Source organism: Spermophilus citellus, assembly GCF_964194105.1.
Source record: "Spermophilus citellus genome assembly, chromosome: 11".
NCBI classification, from domain to species: domain Eukaryota; kingdom Metazoa; phylum Chordata; class Mammalia; order Rodentia; family Sciuridae; genus Spermophilus; species Spermophilus citellus.
This window is the reverse complement of record NC_138192.1, coordinates 66,558,952-66,576,650: the sequence shown is the minus strand read 5'-3', so window position 1 is coordinate 66,576,650 and position 17,699 is coordinate 66,558,952. Positions and strand designations below refer to the sequence as shown.

Below are 17,699 nucleotides of genomic sequence, written 5' to 3'. Positions count from 1 at the left end.
CTATGACAAAGTAAAACTCCAAAAAACTACAGGGGTATACCCCTGAGTACTAATAAATACTAAGACAACTACATGGAATGAAAGTCCTCATGGCCAGGCGAAGTAATATATAAGTAGTAATCTGAACAATTTTTAGGTTTCACCCAGGTTTGGAAGATTCAAATAAAAAGAGCAGAAAACCTCCATTGAACATCCAGGGTGTTCACTAGAAATCTCAGAAAAATAATAATGCCACAGTATCAGGGCAAATCTTAAACAAAACTTTAAAAACAATCAATAGATACAACCCAATCATCAAATTATCTAACTATCTTCAAGAACAGCGTCTAGTGAGCAAGAGATTTTTAGACAAGACCATGACAGCACAAAAAATAATGGGAAAATAGGTAAAGGGGATTATATCAAACTAAAAGCTGCTGCAAAGTGAAAGAAACAAACACAGAGTGAACAGAGAGCATGTGGGAAAATATTTACAAACTATACATCTGACAACGGGACAAGGGGTTAATATCCAAAATATATAAGGAACTCAAAAAACTTAGGAGTAAAATAAATATAAATAATCCATTCTTAAAAACAGATATTAACATTTTTCAAAAGAAAACATACAAAATGACCAACAGGTATATTTTTAAATGTCAACATTACTAATCATCATGGAAATGCAAATCAAAACCACAATGAGAAATCATCCCATTCCAATAAGAACAACTATTAACAAAAATTAAGTGTTTCCAGGTGTGGTGGCACATGCCTGTTATCCCAGTGGCTCAGGAGGCTGAGGCAAGAGGATGGCAAGTTCAAAGCCAGCCTCAGCAATTTATCGAGGTGCTTAGCAACTCAGTCAAACTGTGTCTCTAAATAAAATACAAAATAAGGCTGGGGATGTGGTTTAGTGGTTGAGTGTCCCTGGTACCAAAAATAAGTAAATAAAAAGATAAGTGTTGGCAAAGACGTAGAGAAAAAGAAACACTTGCATATGTTCATGGGAACATAAATTAGTACAACCATTATGGAAAACAGTGTGGATGTTTCTCAAAAACCTTAAAAATAAACCTGCCATATGATCGAATGATCCCACTCCTGGGTAGATATAGCCAAAAGAAATTAAATTGTTCTGTCAAAAAGAAATCCCACCCCCATGTTTATTATAGCACTAGTCACAATATTCAGAAAATGGAAAAACCCAAATGTCCATCAACTGATGAATGGATAAACAAATATAGAACATATATGTAAGGATATATATATTATATATATATAATATATATATATATGGAACATATATGTAAATATGGAACATTAATATAATTAATTCAACCTTAAAAGAGAATGAAATCTGTCATTTAAAGTAACATGGATAGAGCTGAAAATATTTAAGTAAAATAAGCCAAGAGAAGATAGAAATTGCATGTTCTTGCTCATATGTAGAAAATAAAAAAGTTGACCTCAAAGAAATTAAGAGTGTAATGGTGTTTTACAAGGATAGGAAGAGATAGAAGAGGGTAGGGAGGAGTGGAAAGGGATGGAATCAAGGGCTTTAAAGTTACAGTTGCATAGGGGTAAAAAGTTTTGTTGTGCTATTAGACAGTGGGGTCACTAATTGATTGGGATTAGACCAAAGGATTTTAGTATTTTAATCACAAAGAAATGATAAATGTTTGAGGAGACACATAAAGTTGAACTGACTTATACATTATGCAATGTACACATGTATCAGAACATTATGACAGTTTTACGTATTTATGTATAACTTTTAAATAAATTTAAATGTAAATAATAACAATGTCTAACATTTTAAAGGATGAAAAAATACAGCATGGATCAACATTAATTTTATAATAGCCAGAATTATTATAAAAATGATACAGTAGAACACAGAAAAATGTGACTCATAAGCAGGCAGCAAATCAAATAAAAAAGGAAATGAACAGAGATGATAAAACTAACAGACTACCTAGTACTTGAAAAAATGTGTATGTAGAGTCCCCAAAACTAGGGAAGCAAGCAGAAAAAAATAATAAGAAAAATAATGATTGAATTTTTTCCAATCTACCTATAGTTTATAGATAACATCTATAAACTATAGATTCAAGAAGTTCAGTGAATCCTAAACAGATTAAATGTAAATAAAATATATAAAGGCACACCATAATCAAGTTGCTGGAGTTGAGTATGGTGTCATGTACCTGTAATCTCAGCAACTCAGGAAGCTGAGGCAAGAGAATCTCAAGTTTGAAGCCAGCCTGAGCAACATAAGGAAGCCTTATCTAAAAATAAAAAATAATAATAATAATTAAAAGAACTGGGAATTAGCTCAATGGTAGAGTATCTCTGATTTTAATACCCAGTACCAAAAACATAAAAGAATCAAATTGCTGGAAACTAGTTACAATGAAAATCTTAAAAAGGGCTAGGGGGAAAAAAGACACACATCAAAAAAAAAAAGGCATAAGGTTAATAATAGAACATTTGTTCTTAGAAACAACAGAAGCTAGAGATAATGGAATGAAATCTTTAAATTGCTGAAACAAAAAAAAAATGTCAAAATTATAATGCAAAAGGAGTGATGGACCTAAAAGGAGAAATGGACAAATTCAAAAGAGAAATCTACAAATGCAGTTTGAAATTTCAGCATTCTTCTATGTTTTATACAATAGAAAAATAATAATAAAATATAAAAGACTTAAGTACTACTGTTAGCTAACTTTGGTGACAATTACAGACTACCAGCAGAATACACATTTTTTTCTAGTATATGTAGGTCATTAGTCAAGACATCATATCCTGAGCCACAGAACATGTTTAAAGTACTAAAATCATACAGAGTATTTCTCTGAACACAAAAAAATCCAAGAATAAATAACAATAAAGGAGGAGGAGGCAGAAATATAGGAGAGAAAAATGGATAGATATTTGTAACGTCTCCAAATATTTAAAAATTAATTAACACACTTCCAAATAATTTATGGTTCAAAGAAAAAATAATCACATAGATAACAGAAAATATTTTTACTTAATGCAAATGTAGGAGCCATCTAAAGCAGTGTCTAGAGAGAAATTTATAGCTTTCTGAGTTTCTTTATTTAAAAGAGATCCAGGCCTCTATCTTAAGAAACCAGTAAAAGATAATAATAATAAGATAAACTAGCAAATTAAACAACACAGGTAGAAAGAAAGGGAAAATGGAAATAACAGCTGAAATTAATGAAACAAAACAATAGAGAGTGAATCAAAGTAAATTTTGGCTTTCTAATGATCAATAAAATTGATGAACTTTCGAATTAGACTGGAAAAGAGAGGGGCAGAGAAAGCTACTAACAACCTGTATGAAAGAAAAGATGTTACTATAAATCCTACAGACAGAAGTAGCTTCCACCCAGGTGCTGGATCTTTCTGAGAAAGCGAAAGAAAGCAGTGCTTGGTGAGCCTGGACTTGCTCTCTTTAGCACTGTGCCCAGCAGTGACTACACCCAACAGCACTATGGTCTAGGTCTCCAAACTAGCCTCTGTCTACACTGTCTGCCCTCATAATGCATGACAATGAAGCTACCATCACAGAGAATAAGATTAATAAGTTTGTTTGGTAAAAACAAATCAGATTTGTCTGCTTGTTCGCTAAGGCCAGGTTCAATGTTAGCCTTAGGAACTTCCTATGCAATGGAGGGGCTGATGGATCTGCTCAATCAGCTAGAGGCCCCTCCAGCACTGCTAAACCAGCCCAGGAGAATAAGGTAGAGGTGAAGAAAGAGAATTTGGGAGTTTGATGATGACATAAGCTTGGGACATTTTGACTAAACTTTGTAATATATTAAGTAAGAAGCTGAACTTTGAGGAGAAGGGGTGATAAATAAGTGAGCACTTGACTCCCATGTGTGAAGCTCTGGATTATTCCACAGAACCATAGGGGGAAAAAATTGAATTCTGGGAAGAAAATTGATAATAAAAGTACTTTATGAATTGATTTATTACAATAAATTTGAAAATCTAGGTGAAATGAACAAATTCTTGAATGATACATTTTTCCAAAACCAAAACAAAAGGTAATTCTGAGCCACAAAAAAAAAATCAATAAATTTGAGACCTTCAAAATTAACTTCTGTTCTTCAAAGGACATTGTTAATAATATAAATGGGAAAGTGATAGGATATAATATAAATATAAAAGGGTTGATATCTAGAATATATCAAGATTTCTTACAACTCCAAACTAACAAGATAATTCATTTCAAAAATGAGCAAAAATGAGCAAAATATTTTTTCAAAATATTTGGAAAGACACTTCACAAAAGAATGGTCATGAAGTACATATAAAGATGACATCAGTCAGCAGGGAAATACACATTAAAATCCTAGTAAGATATTATATACACTCTACCATGGTTAAAAATAAAGACTGACTAAACCAAATGTTCCAGAGAATATGGAACAACTGGCATTGTAATACATTACTGGTGAGAATGTAAAATAAAACAACTTTGGGAAACAACATGGCAGTTTCTTATGAAGTTATACATACCACACAATTCAGTAATTCCACTCTTAGGTGTTTAAAAGGAAAATAAAAGTATATGCACACACAAAAACTTAGGCACAAATATTCATGGCAACTTTATTCATAGTAGTCAGTGAACTTCCATCAATGGAAGAGATAAACTGCAGCATTGCCAAAGGATGCAAATCAATTTGTCAATTCAAGACCTAAAACAAATTACTGATAAACACAACAATCCTCAACCTTCTGTTGCGCATGTCAGACTCAAATGAGCATGTACATTATAGTTCCATTTATGTGAAACCCAAGGAAATGCAAACTAATCTGTACTGACATAAAGGAGTTCAATGGTTGCCTAAGGTCTAAAATGAGGGACACAAGGAGAACATTTGTGGTAATGGAAACAGTCTATATCAATTATTGTATTTACAGGATTATTCATGTTTGTCCCATCTACTTTGGCTATGCACTTGAAAAGGATGTATCTTGTTATAAATAAATTATGCTGCAATAAATTTATATTTTTAAGTACATTTTTAAAAATATGTCTGGGCATAGTGGTACATGCCTATAATTCCAGTGACTCAGGAGGCTCAGGCAGGAGGATCACAAGTTTGAGTCCAGCCTTAATAGCTTAGTGAGGTCCTAAGCAACTTAAAAAGACCCTGTCTCAAAATTTAAAATAATAATAATAAAGGGGGGCTGAGGGTGTACCTCAGAGGTAAAACACCCCAAGGTTCAATCCCCAGTACCCAACCTACACCCCAAAATTGTATGTAATACACAGGAAGAAAGAGTGTGTTTAGTCTATCAGCATAGTTTATCTAATATACAAAAACCAGTGAAATTTATTTGCTTGGATAACATATCATAGTTTGGGCATAGTGTGCTAAAGGAAGTTTTAAGATATACATGTTTTATTTCTCTAATAAACTAACAAGTAAACCATTTTGATGAAATAAGAACTTTGTACTAAATAAAATATTGATTTTAAGGGTAAAATGCCCATCTATAAATAGCCAGCATTCTTTTGACTGGTATTTTACTCCAATTGGTGGACATCAACTAAATAATATATAACTATAATAATTTTGTTATATTATATTTTTATCTCTATCTTGCAATATTTAGCTCTACTTGCTTCCTCTCCAACCAAAACAAAAACAAACAAACAAAAAATAACTCTTCTGTATAATTTAAAACATCATCAGCATAGAATTTCCCAAGAGATATATTTCAATCGTTCATTCGGGTCTTCAACTACATACTTACAATCCAGATTTTCCATCATCACTAAGCGGGAAATACCTGTTTATTACATAAACTAATGTTTCAATAATAAGATGGAGATGAAACCTCAATATTTATTAAAAAACTAAACAAGAATATTTTTCCTGACCTTTCCCCTTTATGTAACTGTGTGGTTTAGGTAAAATAACTATCAATGATTATGTGCTCTCAGAATCTCTTTGCAGAGCATGTAATAGGTACTTTCTGGAAACATAACAGTACATAAAGATACATCCAATGCTATGCTTAGGATGCAAACTATACTTCCTACATGAGTCACAGGAATTAGTTTGTGACAAATATTGCTAATCTCTCCTTGCGACAATGTATTAATTGACTCAAATTAGAAAGAATTTAGGGCTGCTGATGCTTCTTATGGAAGGTATACCCTAAATAACTGATCTGCCTTAGAGAGAATTAATGTCTCTTTCACAGGCTAACTCAGCTAGAGATCTCCTGGATTAGTCTGGATTTCCAGAAAAGCAGATCAATAGATGACAGATAAATAGATACAGAAATACCTAGAATTATTATAAAGAATTGTCCTAAGCATTTATGGTGGAGAAACAGTGGTATAATTTCATTCTGAGTCTGGGTACAAGTCCAAAGCAAGAGAAGACTTATTTCCCAACATAGACATGCAGGCAGAGAGTGAGTTCTCCCTTATTTTGTCATTTTGTTCTGTTCACATGGATAAGATGAGGCCCATACTGAGTGGGGAGTTCAATCTGCTTCACTTGTCTACTGATTCAAAAATTAATTTCGCCGGCACGTTGGTGCATACCTGTAATCCCAGCAGCTCCAAAGGTCGAGACAGGAGGATCCTGAGTTCAAAGCCAGCCTCACCAAAAGCAAGGCACTAAGCAACTCAGTGAGAACCTGTCTCTAAATAAAATACAAAAAAGGACTGGGGATGGGGCTTAGTTTGAGTGCCCCTGAGTTCAATCCCCAACACCAAAAAAATACAAAATAACAAAAACAAATAGTTAATTTCAACCAAAAACACCTTCACAGACTCACCCAGAGTAATATTTAACCAGCTTATCTAAGCATACTGAGGCCTAGTCAAATTAACAAAATTAAACCTTGTATCTCCTCAGTTTTCATCTCTTTAAATAAAAAATAAATAAATAAAAATTAAAGGGCTCCTCTTCTTTCCCAGGGATATTCTCTTGCTTTGGACTTCTATGACAAACAAGGAAGGTGAAAACCAAGCATAATATACAAATCATAAGATAAAAACTATGGAAAAAAGCAAAATGCTCAAGAAAGCATAATGCTGCTGTTACTGCTTTTCCCACATGCACAGTATAGTGCTGTTCCAGTGCCTTACATACACATCAGCTCCAGGCTCCTGACAGATGCCCAAAGATAGATAGATATATATATATCTGTACCTAAATATGTATACACACATACACACACACATACACACACACACTCTCTGTACTTAAATCATATATATATATATATATATATATATATATATATATATACACATACACACACACACACACACATACACACTGTACCTAAATCACCTGGTATATATGATATATCATATATACCAGGTGATTTAGGTACAGAGTATTTCATTTTTAGGATCATTCTAAGTTAAAAACAAATACTACAAGGAAAAAAGAAAATACACAAAGACCTTATTTTAAATCCTAAAGATTTAGCTCAAGAAGTACTAATGAGGGTATTTTACCTAAGTACTGAAAATATTGCAAGGGATAAAATAACACTTTCTTCCTATATGTAAAAGAACAAAAATGTATTCTATTTTTTTCTTAAAAATTAAACTATATGCATTTTCTAAGCCAGAGATATATTATTATGCAAAGAAACTGTGAATGTGAATTAGAATAAATTAAAAATCATATACAAATTAACACTCTAAAGAAACTTTAGTTTTCTTTTAAAAATTAGTCATTACTCAGAAAATCCAAAGTTTTAAAAATAATCTTAAAATTTATAACAGACCTCTACTACTACAAGGTTAGATTTGAGGCTAAGAGGCAGAGATAAGTCACAATTTTAAAATTAATATTTAACTTTAATTCAAAAAGTGTTTTATAAATCCCTAAAAGATGTTTTTTTCCCATGAATAATTTTTTCAGAAAAAAAAATTATAGTGAGCCATAGCATGCCTTACTAAAAATAATCAAATGCTATATTCCAACCCATTGCATCTCTAGTCAATGCTCCTGATCACAAGCTCATATTATTTTAAAAAATTGTATTTGTACTTTAATTTAGAATCCATTATGAGTTTTAATACTTTCCCTCTCTATTTATACCATTAAAATTATAAAAATTTCAAGTGTTACTAGGTTAATTTTTTTTGCACATGGGCCAGTGGTAAATCTGCATAACTGGGCTGGCTGACATGATCAAAATCTACATGATTGATATCCTGAGAAGATATACTATACACATGTGTAGTGTTCCCCCATAACTTTGTTTTTTATCCAATCCAGCACTAATGTATGCAAGCATTTTTGGGAATGTTTCTGCAATTATCCAAAGACTGTACTCGGGAACTGCCAGGTACCACATGCAGATGCTACGAGTAAAAGAGTTCATTCGTTTTCACCAAATCCCCAACCCTCTGAGGCAACGGCTTGAAGAGTATTTCCAGCATGCATGGACTTACACCAATGGCATTGACATGAACATGGTATGTATTTCTGTTTCCCAAAATAGTGCTACAGGCATTAGAGCTATAGCCAAAATGAAAAAGCCAGTCTCACCAGCTTTGAATCCCTTGCTTTTGTTTTCTTCTCTCAGATGTTTATTTTCTCCCCTGGAGATAGTGTCTCATTCTCAATTCATGGCATTGCATGGTGCTATATCTAGTTATACTGTGTGGCAAAGGCATTATAACATGATGCAAACTGATATAACTGTGTGTTGTGGAGTTCCCAATTTTGGTTAGAGAAAGTCTTGCTTTAGCTGGGACTTGGACTTTCAAAGTATGGCCTAATTGTCAGCACCCAAAAAAGTAGCTGAACCCATGTGAAATTAAAATTTGGCAAGTAAACTGTAACAATGCCCCCAAACAGAGATCCGAGGTTAAATAAAACAATTTTTAAAAGTAGAACATTTAAAAATTTTTAGGAAAGATTAGGGAGCTTAAGCATGTTAAAAGCATTTTCTGATAGGAAGTTTCATGCCACTTTCAACAACATTTTTTCCATATTTTTAAACAATTAACTATGTGCCCTTTAAATGTACTTGGTTTAATGAATCTTTCATTTCAATGGGGAAATATGGATTCCTTCATATTTTTAAGCAAATTTGACATCAACAATCACTTATCACAACCCTACCTCCTGTTATCACTGCTCAAAAATCAATATTTATCAGCCTGCTTTAAAGGGCCTTTTATTAGTAGGGAAAAATGCAAAAATTCTTTTACTTGCTTTTTTGGTTTTAGAAGATGATTGTTACAGATAAATTATAGAACAAATTCAAAGTCAATGGCATATCATTGAGCTTTAGGAAAAAGATTAAAATTTGGAGTCTTCCCATCCAGCTAATCCTCCATTGGGCAAGGATTCTATTTCTGAGAATTCTTTAGAAAAATAAAATCACTGACATTTAATTACATCAATTTTATAATATAAATTTTTGAAAGCAAAGCTACAGAATTTAGATTGATTTATTTGTGTGTGTGATCATCAAAATTCTAACCAAAAACCAAGTTTCAAAATTAGGAGTAATGGTGCAGGAAACATTGCAAATATTGCCCAATTTAAGGCACATTCATTGTTGTGGATAAGTTTATCATAGTTGTATGTAATTTATTTGATAAATAAATAATATACCATTTTAAAATTTTTAATTTGAAGAAGTAATCAACTTAGCACATTTCATACAAAACTGTAGCTTAATTCCATGAGTTATTTCCAATTATCCCAAAGTTCATTGTGAAAAATTCATTTGATAAATTCTCCCAAGGGAACACTTTAATCTTGCAAGAAAGAACATTTATATATTATTCATGTATATATTTTCATCAGTATGATTGTTTAATAAAAGCATCAGCATTCAAAACTTCACTGGGAATCTCTACTGCTGGGTTGATGAAGCAGAGTCAAGAATTTTTAATCAAAATAAGTATCACTCAATTTTATTGTTCCACACTGCCAGATTATTTAAATAACAGTAGTAAAGCACTTATTTATTTTACCCCCCCCCATAAACTCTAATTTTATGACCATTTTTTTTTGTGGTAAAGTCTACTTTGTGACAACTATTTACCTTTCATTGTTTTACTCTATTACCTATGAATATGGTTTATATACCACTTGCCTATTTACAATGTACTTATGAAAGATTTATCTCTTTCCTGTCTGCTTCACACCTTAACACATGGAATCACAACACCCACCGGTAAGAACAGGAGGTATTTATATCCAATTTAATTCTCGTGTAAATTGTGGAGAACACCCTTGTTATCTGTCAGGTTTAGAGCTTGTTAAATGATTTCCAATGTTAGCTTTGATCTTTTTTGCATGATGTAGCAGAGGAAATACAAAGCAAGAAACTGGGGAAGACAACCTGGAAGAGGCCAAGTTCAGAATAGTTGTTCTTAAACTTAACAACAACTTGACCTCTATCTAATATTTATATACAGTTTCCCACTCCCTGCAAAGATTTACTTCTCTGCCCCTGTTCCCACTCTGGTAAAGGTTATGGGTATACGGTTTGCATTAGATAATTGTCATAAAGAAAATGTCATTCTATTTCATCACCCTCTATTTTCATGATGTAGGTGCTTTTCTTTCCTCTCATCTGCATGCCAGTATTACATGATCCTGGAGTGTGTGGGCTCTAAACCATGTGCCGCTGAGTCTTGCATGTGGTTTTGAGAACTTGACTTTGCACGAACTTCTCGTTTGTACACAGTGTCTACATTTCTCATTTTGTGACTGCAAAGTGAGTAAAAAAATCAAAGTTCAAGGTAACTGAAAACTCAGCAAATGGAAGATGCTTGCTTATTAAGCATGATAATGAAAATAAAGTTGATTAGAGAAAACCAACTGTACTCCTAGCCTATTGGGAGGTTAAAAAATAAGTGGACTTTTTTTTTTTTTACCTCCAAAACCACATTGTTAAAATTCTTATATCAAGTTAATTTATTGTTAACTAAGCTATAATTTAATAACAGTTGAAGGTAGTCTAGATTTATGTATTGTGATACATGAAAATACATCAAATTGTATTTTGCATCAGCATTCCATGTTATTTCATTTAAGCATGACCTTAAATATAATTTCTCATAAAACATTTCAGGTCATTTTTACTGTTAGTCATGTCCAAATAAAGTACAGCATTTCTGAACACACTGTATTAATTGACTTAAAGTTATTTTCATTGCATAAAAAATAGGGAAGAATTGACCTAAAAAGTGTGGCCATTTGTGAAAGCAATTGCCAGAATGTTCCAAAACTGAAAAAATTCTGGGAACAATGATTCCTTTAATTGAACCAATGGTTGAGTACAAAAGGAAAAGGGCCAGGATGATGAGGCCAGATTCTTTAGAGTCTGATTTCAGACTCTAATTAATTATCTCAAAAATTAAAAATTATCTCAAAGATCTGCATAGGTTAATTCTGAAAACCCCTTTTCTTTTTATCTGCAGAAAATTTACTAGTTAGGAATGAGGAGATGCTTTCTCAGGTTAGGACTGATGGCTTCTCAAGGAATTTCCCTAAATCAAAGCCATCTTTCTGACCCACTCTGAAACTTTCTGAGGTTTGCCAACATTTAGTTACAATACTACTAAAATGATGAAAATAATCTTCCATGCCAGTATAGAATCAAGTGGTATCATGTCACACATAAGAGAAGGAAGAAGAGTCTTGATGATTCATATATCCTTCTGGATGAAAGGAAGTAACCCATTTAAGACATAAATCACTTTGTAATTCAATATTATAATGGCATGGAAGAAAAGCCTCTATAAACATTTAATGGAGAATTTATTCCATACCAAAAAATACTGCCCAGAACCCTCACTGAGTAATGCCTGGATAATAGAAGAAAACACAGATAGGGAAGACCCAAATACAAGCTTTCAGTTGCCTCTAATCTTGGACAAGTCACTTTACCTCTTCTGCAATGTCATTAAACTTGTTATTTTCAAGTATTTTTAAAGCACAATATTCAGATATGGTAAATGTGTAAAGCCACTATCATGAGAATTTTTCTTCCTGAAGATGGAGTTTCTAGTCTATCTGCCACCCATCTCCTCCCTTCCTGCTGTGAGCATCTGGGTCTCCCTTGTGGAACATCTGCTTCTGCATGGAGTATTATTCCAAAATTACTGGACTAGGTGGGTGGCAGAATTGTGATGGCAGAGAACCAAGGAGAACATTTCAGGTAAAGACGAGCAAAATCATTGAGGCATATATGTGGAAGAATACAAAGCAGAGTTTGACAAATCATCCAGATGAAACTTTATTTACTTATTTTTTTAGAAAGAAAGAAGAATAATTGATTGGGGTTTTTAGCCTGGGGCAATCATAGATGAAATTTTGAAAGGCAGACATAGAAAGGAGTCAGAAAAAGAGCCTAATAAAAGGGATAAATTATTCAACAGTGTGGATAGAAAAGTTTTCTCTGAAGACCAACAGGGAAGACATGAGAAAAGGTGAAGATATTGGCATAGAGAGAAAACAACTCTTGTACTACATGGTGTAGCCTCCATGTCAAGCCGGAAGTAGATAGGTACCTGAGAAAGAGTTAAGTATGGGACAGGTGTAGAACTGAAAAGGGGAGGAATTTTTTGAGATTTCAATCAAGAAACAACATAGTAGGTTAAAAATACATAGAATCACAGTGGTATTCTGAGTGACATGCTATACAGTTGTAATGAGCCCAACAGAGCCAATCAAGGTGGAAAAGAGAATAGTAAATGATATACTGCTTAATATAAATCCTTATTTCTTAGACATGATTTCCAAGGAGCATAACAAACATTAAATCTAATGTTGCTTTACTTTCACAACTCTTTCCTAGTTTCCCTGTTATCTGTCTCCATTAGTAACACAAACCTCATTTCTGCATCTATGATTTAGCTCTCCTCCTTCAGAAACGTTGTTACACTCATTCTCTGCACATATAGAAATAACTTCGTCTATGCCAGACCTTCATATTTGGATCAGTGTGTGTTTTGGTACACCATAGTGAAATGTATCGGTAGTCTCTTTCAGTTACGTTCAATTCAGCAACTCAGATTAAAAACAATACTTGTCATAATAAATCCCACACTAATATTAAAGTAAAATTTATAAAATAGCCTGGTTCATTTTTAACACTATATTGTTTTTAATCCTCCTTGACTTGTTCTAAATATCCTTTATTATACTGAAGTCCATAAATATTGTTGATTTAAAAAAAAAAAAACTTGACTGATCAGGCCAAGGTATCAAAGGTCTTTAATAAAATTTTTTAAAAGGATGCCCTCCCATCAGACTTATTTAAAAAGGGGATAGAACATTGTCAAAAACTTGCATTTAAATTAAAATGACCCACAGGACTAGTAAAATCTTTTGGTTTTCTGTAAATAAATATCTACTTACCTTTTAGGAGTTGAATTTAAAAATTTTTGCACACTGCAATTGAGAGACTGTTTTTAATCTGCATTTAATCCATTGCCTGGTTTTGTGGAAATTGGATAGATAGTAAAATTTTGCACAGATAAGGAGTTCACTACTGTCACACAAATGGTCACTTTTTGAGGGGGAGTTTGTGGTTGTTGATTTTGCTAGAGATAAAACTCAGGGCCTTATATATTCTAAGCAAGTACCCGACTATTAAGTCCTATCCCAAGCCCTAAATTTGTCACTCTTGATCACCTATTGTAGCCAACCCCAAACAATTGGTGCTTAAGAAAGGGCAAAGTTCACCTGCCCTTTTTATTTTACACAAAAGCTGCTCATCTTAAACTTTTAAAAACAAAAACATACAAATAGCAACCCCACAGAGAACCATCTGGAACTCCCTGAAATGAACAATATCAAGATAAAGACAAGATCTGATGTTTTGAAGTCACGAATGATACTTGCTCAGTCATTTTTCGAAAGTGATAATAATCACTTCATCCCAGTCTCCAACCACAATCAAGAAGGATTTATATACAGGTGGCATCATGCTGCTTCCACACAAAGTGAGAAAGTCTTTTTTCAGTGATGAGGTCTGACTTTTCACAACTCCTGAGCCAACAAAAGTAAGAACAGCATGACTTGGGGCTGGGCATATGATAAGCAGTCATTGCAGAAATCTGCTTAGGCACTGGACACATTCTGGCTTCAGTTTCTCCATCTATTGCAAGTCTTACTCTTGAAATAGTAGGAAGGTGGATATTATGTCTCAGACTGTTTTTAAACTCCTTAAAATAATGGTCCTATTTGAACAGGAGTCCAACGTGCAATTTCTTATGCCAAAGGAGATGACATATTTTAAACTGCTTTCTTTGAAAAGGTAAGAGCAAGGGAGTAATTTAAACTCAATTCAATTTCAGTTCCCTTGTTCAACGTGGAATAAATCAATCATAAACAATAGAAAAAGATCATCAAAGTTCACTTATAAAATATTCTTTGGAAATATGATTTTTTAAGAGTCTTTTAGTCTAAATCTTAGAGTAATCCAGAATTTCTCAAGCTTAATAGAATCAAGACACCACAATTTTCCCTAAAATAAAAGCCCAGTATTTTCTTCACTGGAAGATATACCCAGCAGACTGGAAATTTATATTAATAGATTTGTAAATATTTATCTATTATGTCAGGTTTCTTAGTATTTTTAAGGATTAAAGTAAGCAAAAGCCTTAAGGTATCAATAGCTCAAGAAATTTATATATATTTTAATTGCTTCTCTTGGTTTAAACATAGTCATATGAATGAGAATGGATGGGAAAATATATAATTATTACAAATTATTTGCTAGGTATATCTGTGGAACCTCTCTCAGTTAGCATTTTGGCTCCTATTGGCCAGATGGCCCCAAAATGAACTCTGCATTTACCCTTTTTTATTGGTGGAAGAGTGTCCATCACCTTTGTTGGCACATTTTTAACCCTTCAGAGTTATGCTAAACTATTTATATTTACACTGAAATTCATTTTACACTCCAGTGGTAATGTTCTATAAGCATGCTCTACAACCCTTGTAGAACTAAAAAGTGTTGTGTTTAGAAATACCTAACTATAGTGGGAAGATAAGGCCAAGACGCACTCCACATCTGTATAATTATTTTACTTGAATAATTATTTATCTCTAGTCCTCACCCAATTCTGTACTGTGAATCACAGGAAATGAGGAAACTAGGAAAATGAGGTCCTGGCAGTATTTTTTATAATGGGACCTTTAACTCGGAGTCTGACTTTATCTGCTTTGCCTGTGAGTTATTCTTAATATTTCACAGTAGATAACACCCACACTGATGTCAGAGCTTTATAATAAAACAGTTCCATTGATTAAATATCCAAAGAATGGAGGAGCATATGATGCCAGAAAAATAAAATGCTACAGGATACAGAATTTCGCAAGCAGAAATAATAAAAGGGAAATAAAAGTATATAGGCTTGTTTGGATAAAAGACATGGAGATATTCTTGAAGTAAAGCATAGGGGAGGCATATGCATAATGGTCAGAATCAAGACAAGCAAAACAGATACACATGCAACACACCCAGTAGTGACATGAATAGGTTTATACTACAGTTACACATCATTTAAAGGCCACCGTTCTTAAGAATGAGAAAGCATTATGTGGAATTTTAACTCAGTACATTTCTTTTCATTCTTACCCATCTTACCACACAGAATTGGGACCCATATATGCTTTTAATTTCCTATTGAACATAACAAATAGTTCCCATGAGAGTATGGCTTTTATACTAGCAATTCTTAGAAAGAAATTACTTTAATCATTGAAGAAAAATTAAAGGGAACAGTAAGACCTAACATTTATTCAAAGTGAAATTTTAGAATCACTGTAAGTAATCAAACAGTATAAGAACTTGTTTCAAAGTGATTAAAAATTACCTTAGACCTTTATACTCATAGATAACTCTCAAATATATCATAATATCTTGGTAACCACAATCATTTCCTATTCTCTCTCTCTCTCTCTCTCTCTCTCTCTCTCTCTCTCTCTCTCTCTCTCTCACACACACACACACACACACACACACACACACACACACACACACATATCCCTACATGCCTACATATAGATTTTACATGAATTAAATCATAACATCTGTGCTTTTTTATAAAAGGGGATTTCTTAAGCAATATTTAAAAGAGATATAGATGAATGTATAATTATACATAGACACACACACACCCATAAAATTGCCAAGGATGGCCTCAAATTTGTGATCCTCCTGCCTCAGCCTCTAAAGTAGCTGGATTAATTTGGGTTACAGGTATTCACCACCATACTTGGCTCTTACTAATACTTTTATTTTGTGTGTAGATTCCCATACAAGGTTTTCTGAGCTAAAGATTGTATTTTTAATTTTAATAGCTCTTGTAAGATTATATTCCAATAGTGTTTCTTAATTTACATCACTACCAATGTTGGCATTTCCTCCTCTTCCCTTTACTGAAGTTCTTTTCAATTTTGCTGGTTTAAGGAATATGTGAGAAATAGTTGTCACTTTAATGGCATTTTCCTTGCTACAAGTGAATTTGAGCATCCTTTTGAAAAATTTAAGTGACAATATATATAACACATAATATGTGATATACAGTAGATAGTATAGTGTCATTTGAATTTGTATTTTATGAATTACATATTCATGGCTATGTTATTTTTTATCTTTTTCTTATTTTACAAGAACTCTTTGTAAATTATATATATACATATATTGATGTTTTATCTGTGATCTACATTATAAATTGTTCTTTTCAATATGTTGATTCTATTTAACAGATCTTTTGAATAAAAAATGTTGTGATTGTTTTTATTTTTAATATGATTCCATGAGTCAACTTTTATTATATGATTCAGGAATCCTTTCATATTTTATGAAGGCCCTACTATGTACATAAGTAGTCTCATAGATTTTCCTTAAAATTTTGTTATATGATGAAGAAAACCTTATAATCTGAAATCTATTTTCTTAAATGATTTCTTTTACATGAATAGAAGTTAGCACTAGTGGGATTTATTGCATAAGCCATTTTCCATTTAATTAAAATACTGTTATAGATTAAATTATAAGATATAATTGAGATACACATCTAGACTCTTAAGTCTGCTCAATTTGTCCATTTCTATTATAACAGTAATAGCTTATCCTTTGTGGCTATATACCGTGGCTTAATAGCTGATAACTTATTAATCTTATTTTTCTTTTTCTAGGCTATTTGAGAGCTTTTATTCTTCCACATAAAATAGATGATTATTTTTGTTCAATTGCAATATACTTCATGTTGAACTTTTGAGACAACCCAAAGGTCAGATTGCTAAATCTGGCTTAAAAGAATAAAATATTATAAACCAGTAACAAGATTTACAAATAAATCTCAAAGATATTAAACATCATAAGGCATAAGCATATAGACCTTTCTTCCCATATTAGTGTGAATTCTGGCTCAGATTAAACAAAGTATGTTAAAATTGATGTAAGTGATGATATAAAGTACATGATGATACAACACTTTAGCCAAAAGAAACTTACGATAATTAAGCACATTTTCTACTCTGTACATCACATAGCTCACATGACATTTTTCAGAAAATCTATGAATCTATTGACAAAAGGTTTGTATGGCATAAACAATTTAGACTAGATATATCTTGATGAAAACACTGCACAGATAGGAACTGCCCCAATAACAAATGCCTTAGTATGCTTATCAGGAACAGGTCGCTAATGTTTGTCATTAG

At 32.7% G+C, this 17,699-nt stretch overlaps 1 protein-coding gene across 2 annotated transcripts in view; it reads left to right on the top strand.

The window, feature by feature from the left end:
* KCNH7 (potassium voltage-gated channel subfamily H member 7) overlaps positions 1–17,699 on the top strand; it is a gene marked incomplete at both ends in the record, with an annotated part of 466,478 nt that overhangs the window by 408,558 nt on the left and 40,221 nt on the right. For both annotated transcript variants that reach the window (XM_081261820.1, XM_081261819.1), the window contains one exon: positions 8,268–8,467. In XM_081261820.1, the coding sequence (XP_081117946.1) occupies positions 8,268–8,467 (200 nt within the window). The remainder of the gene's footprint in view (positions 1–8,267; positions 8,468–17,699) is intronic.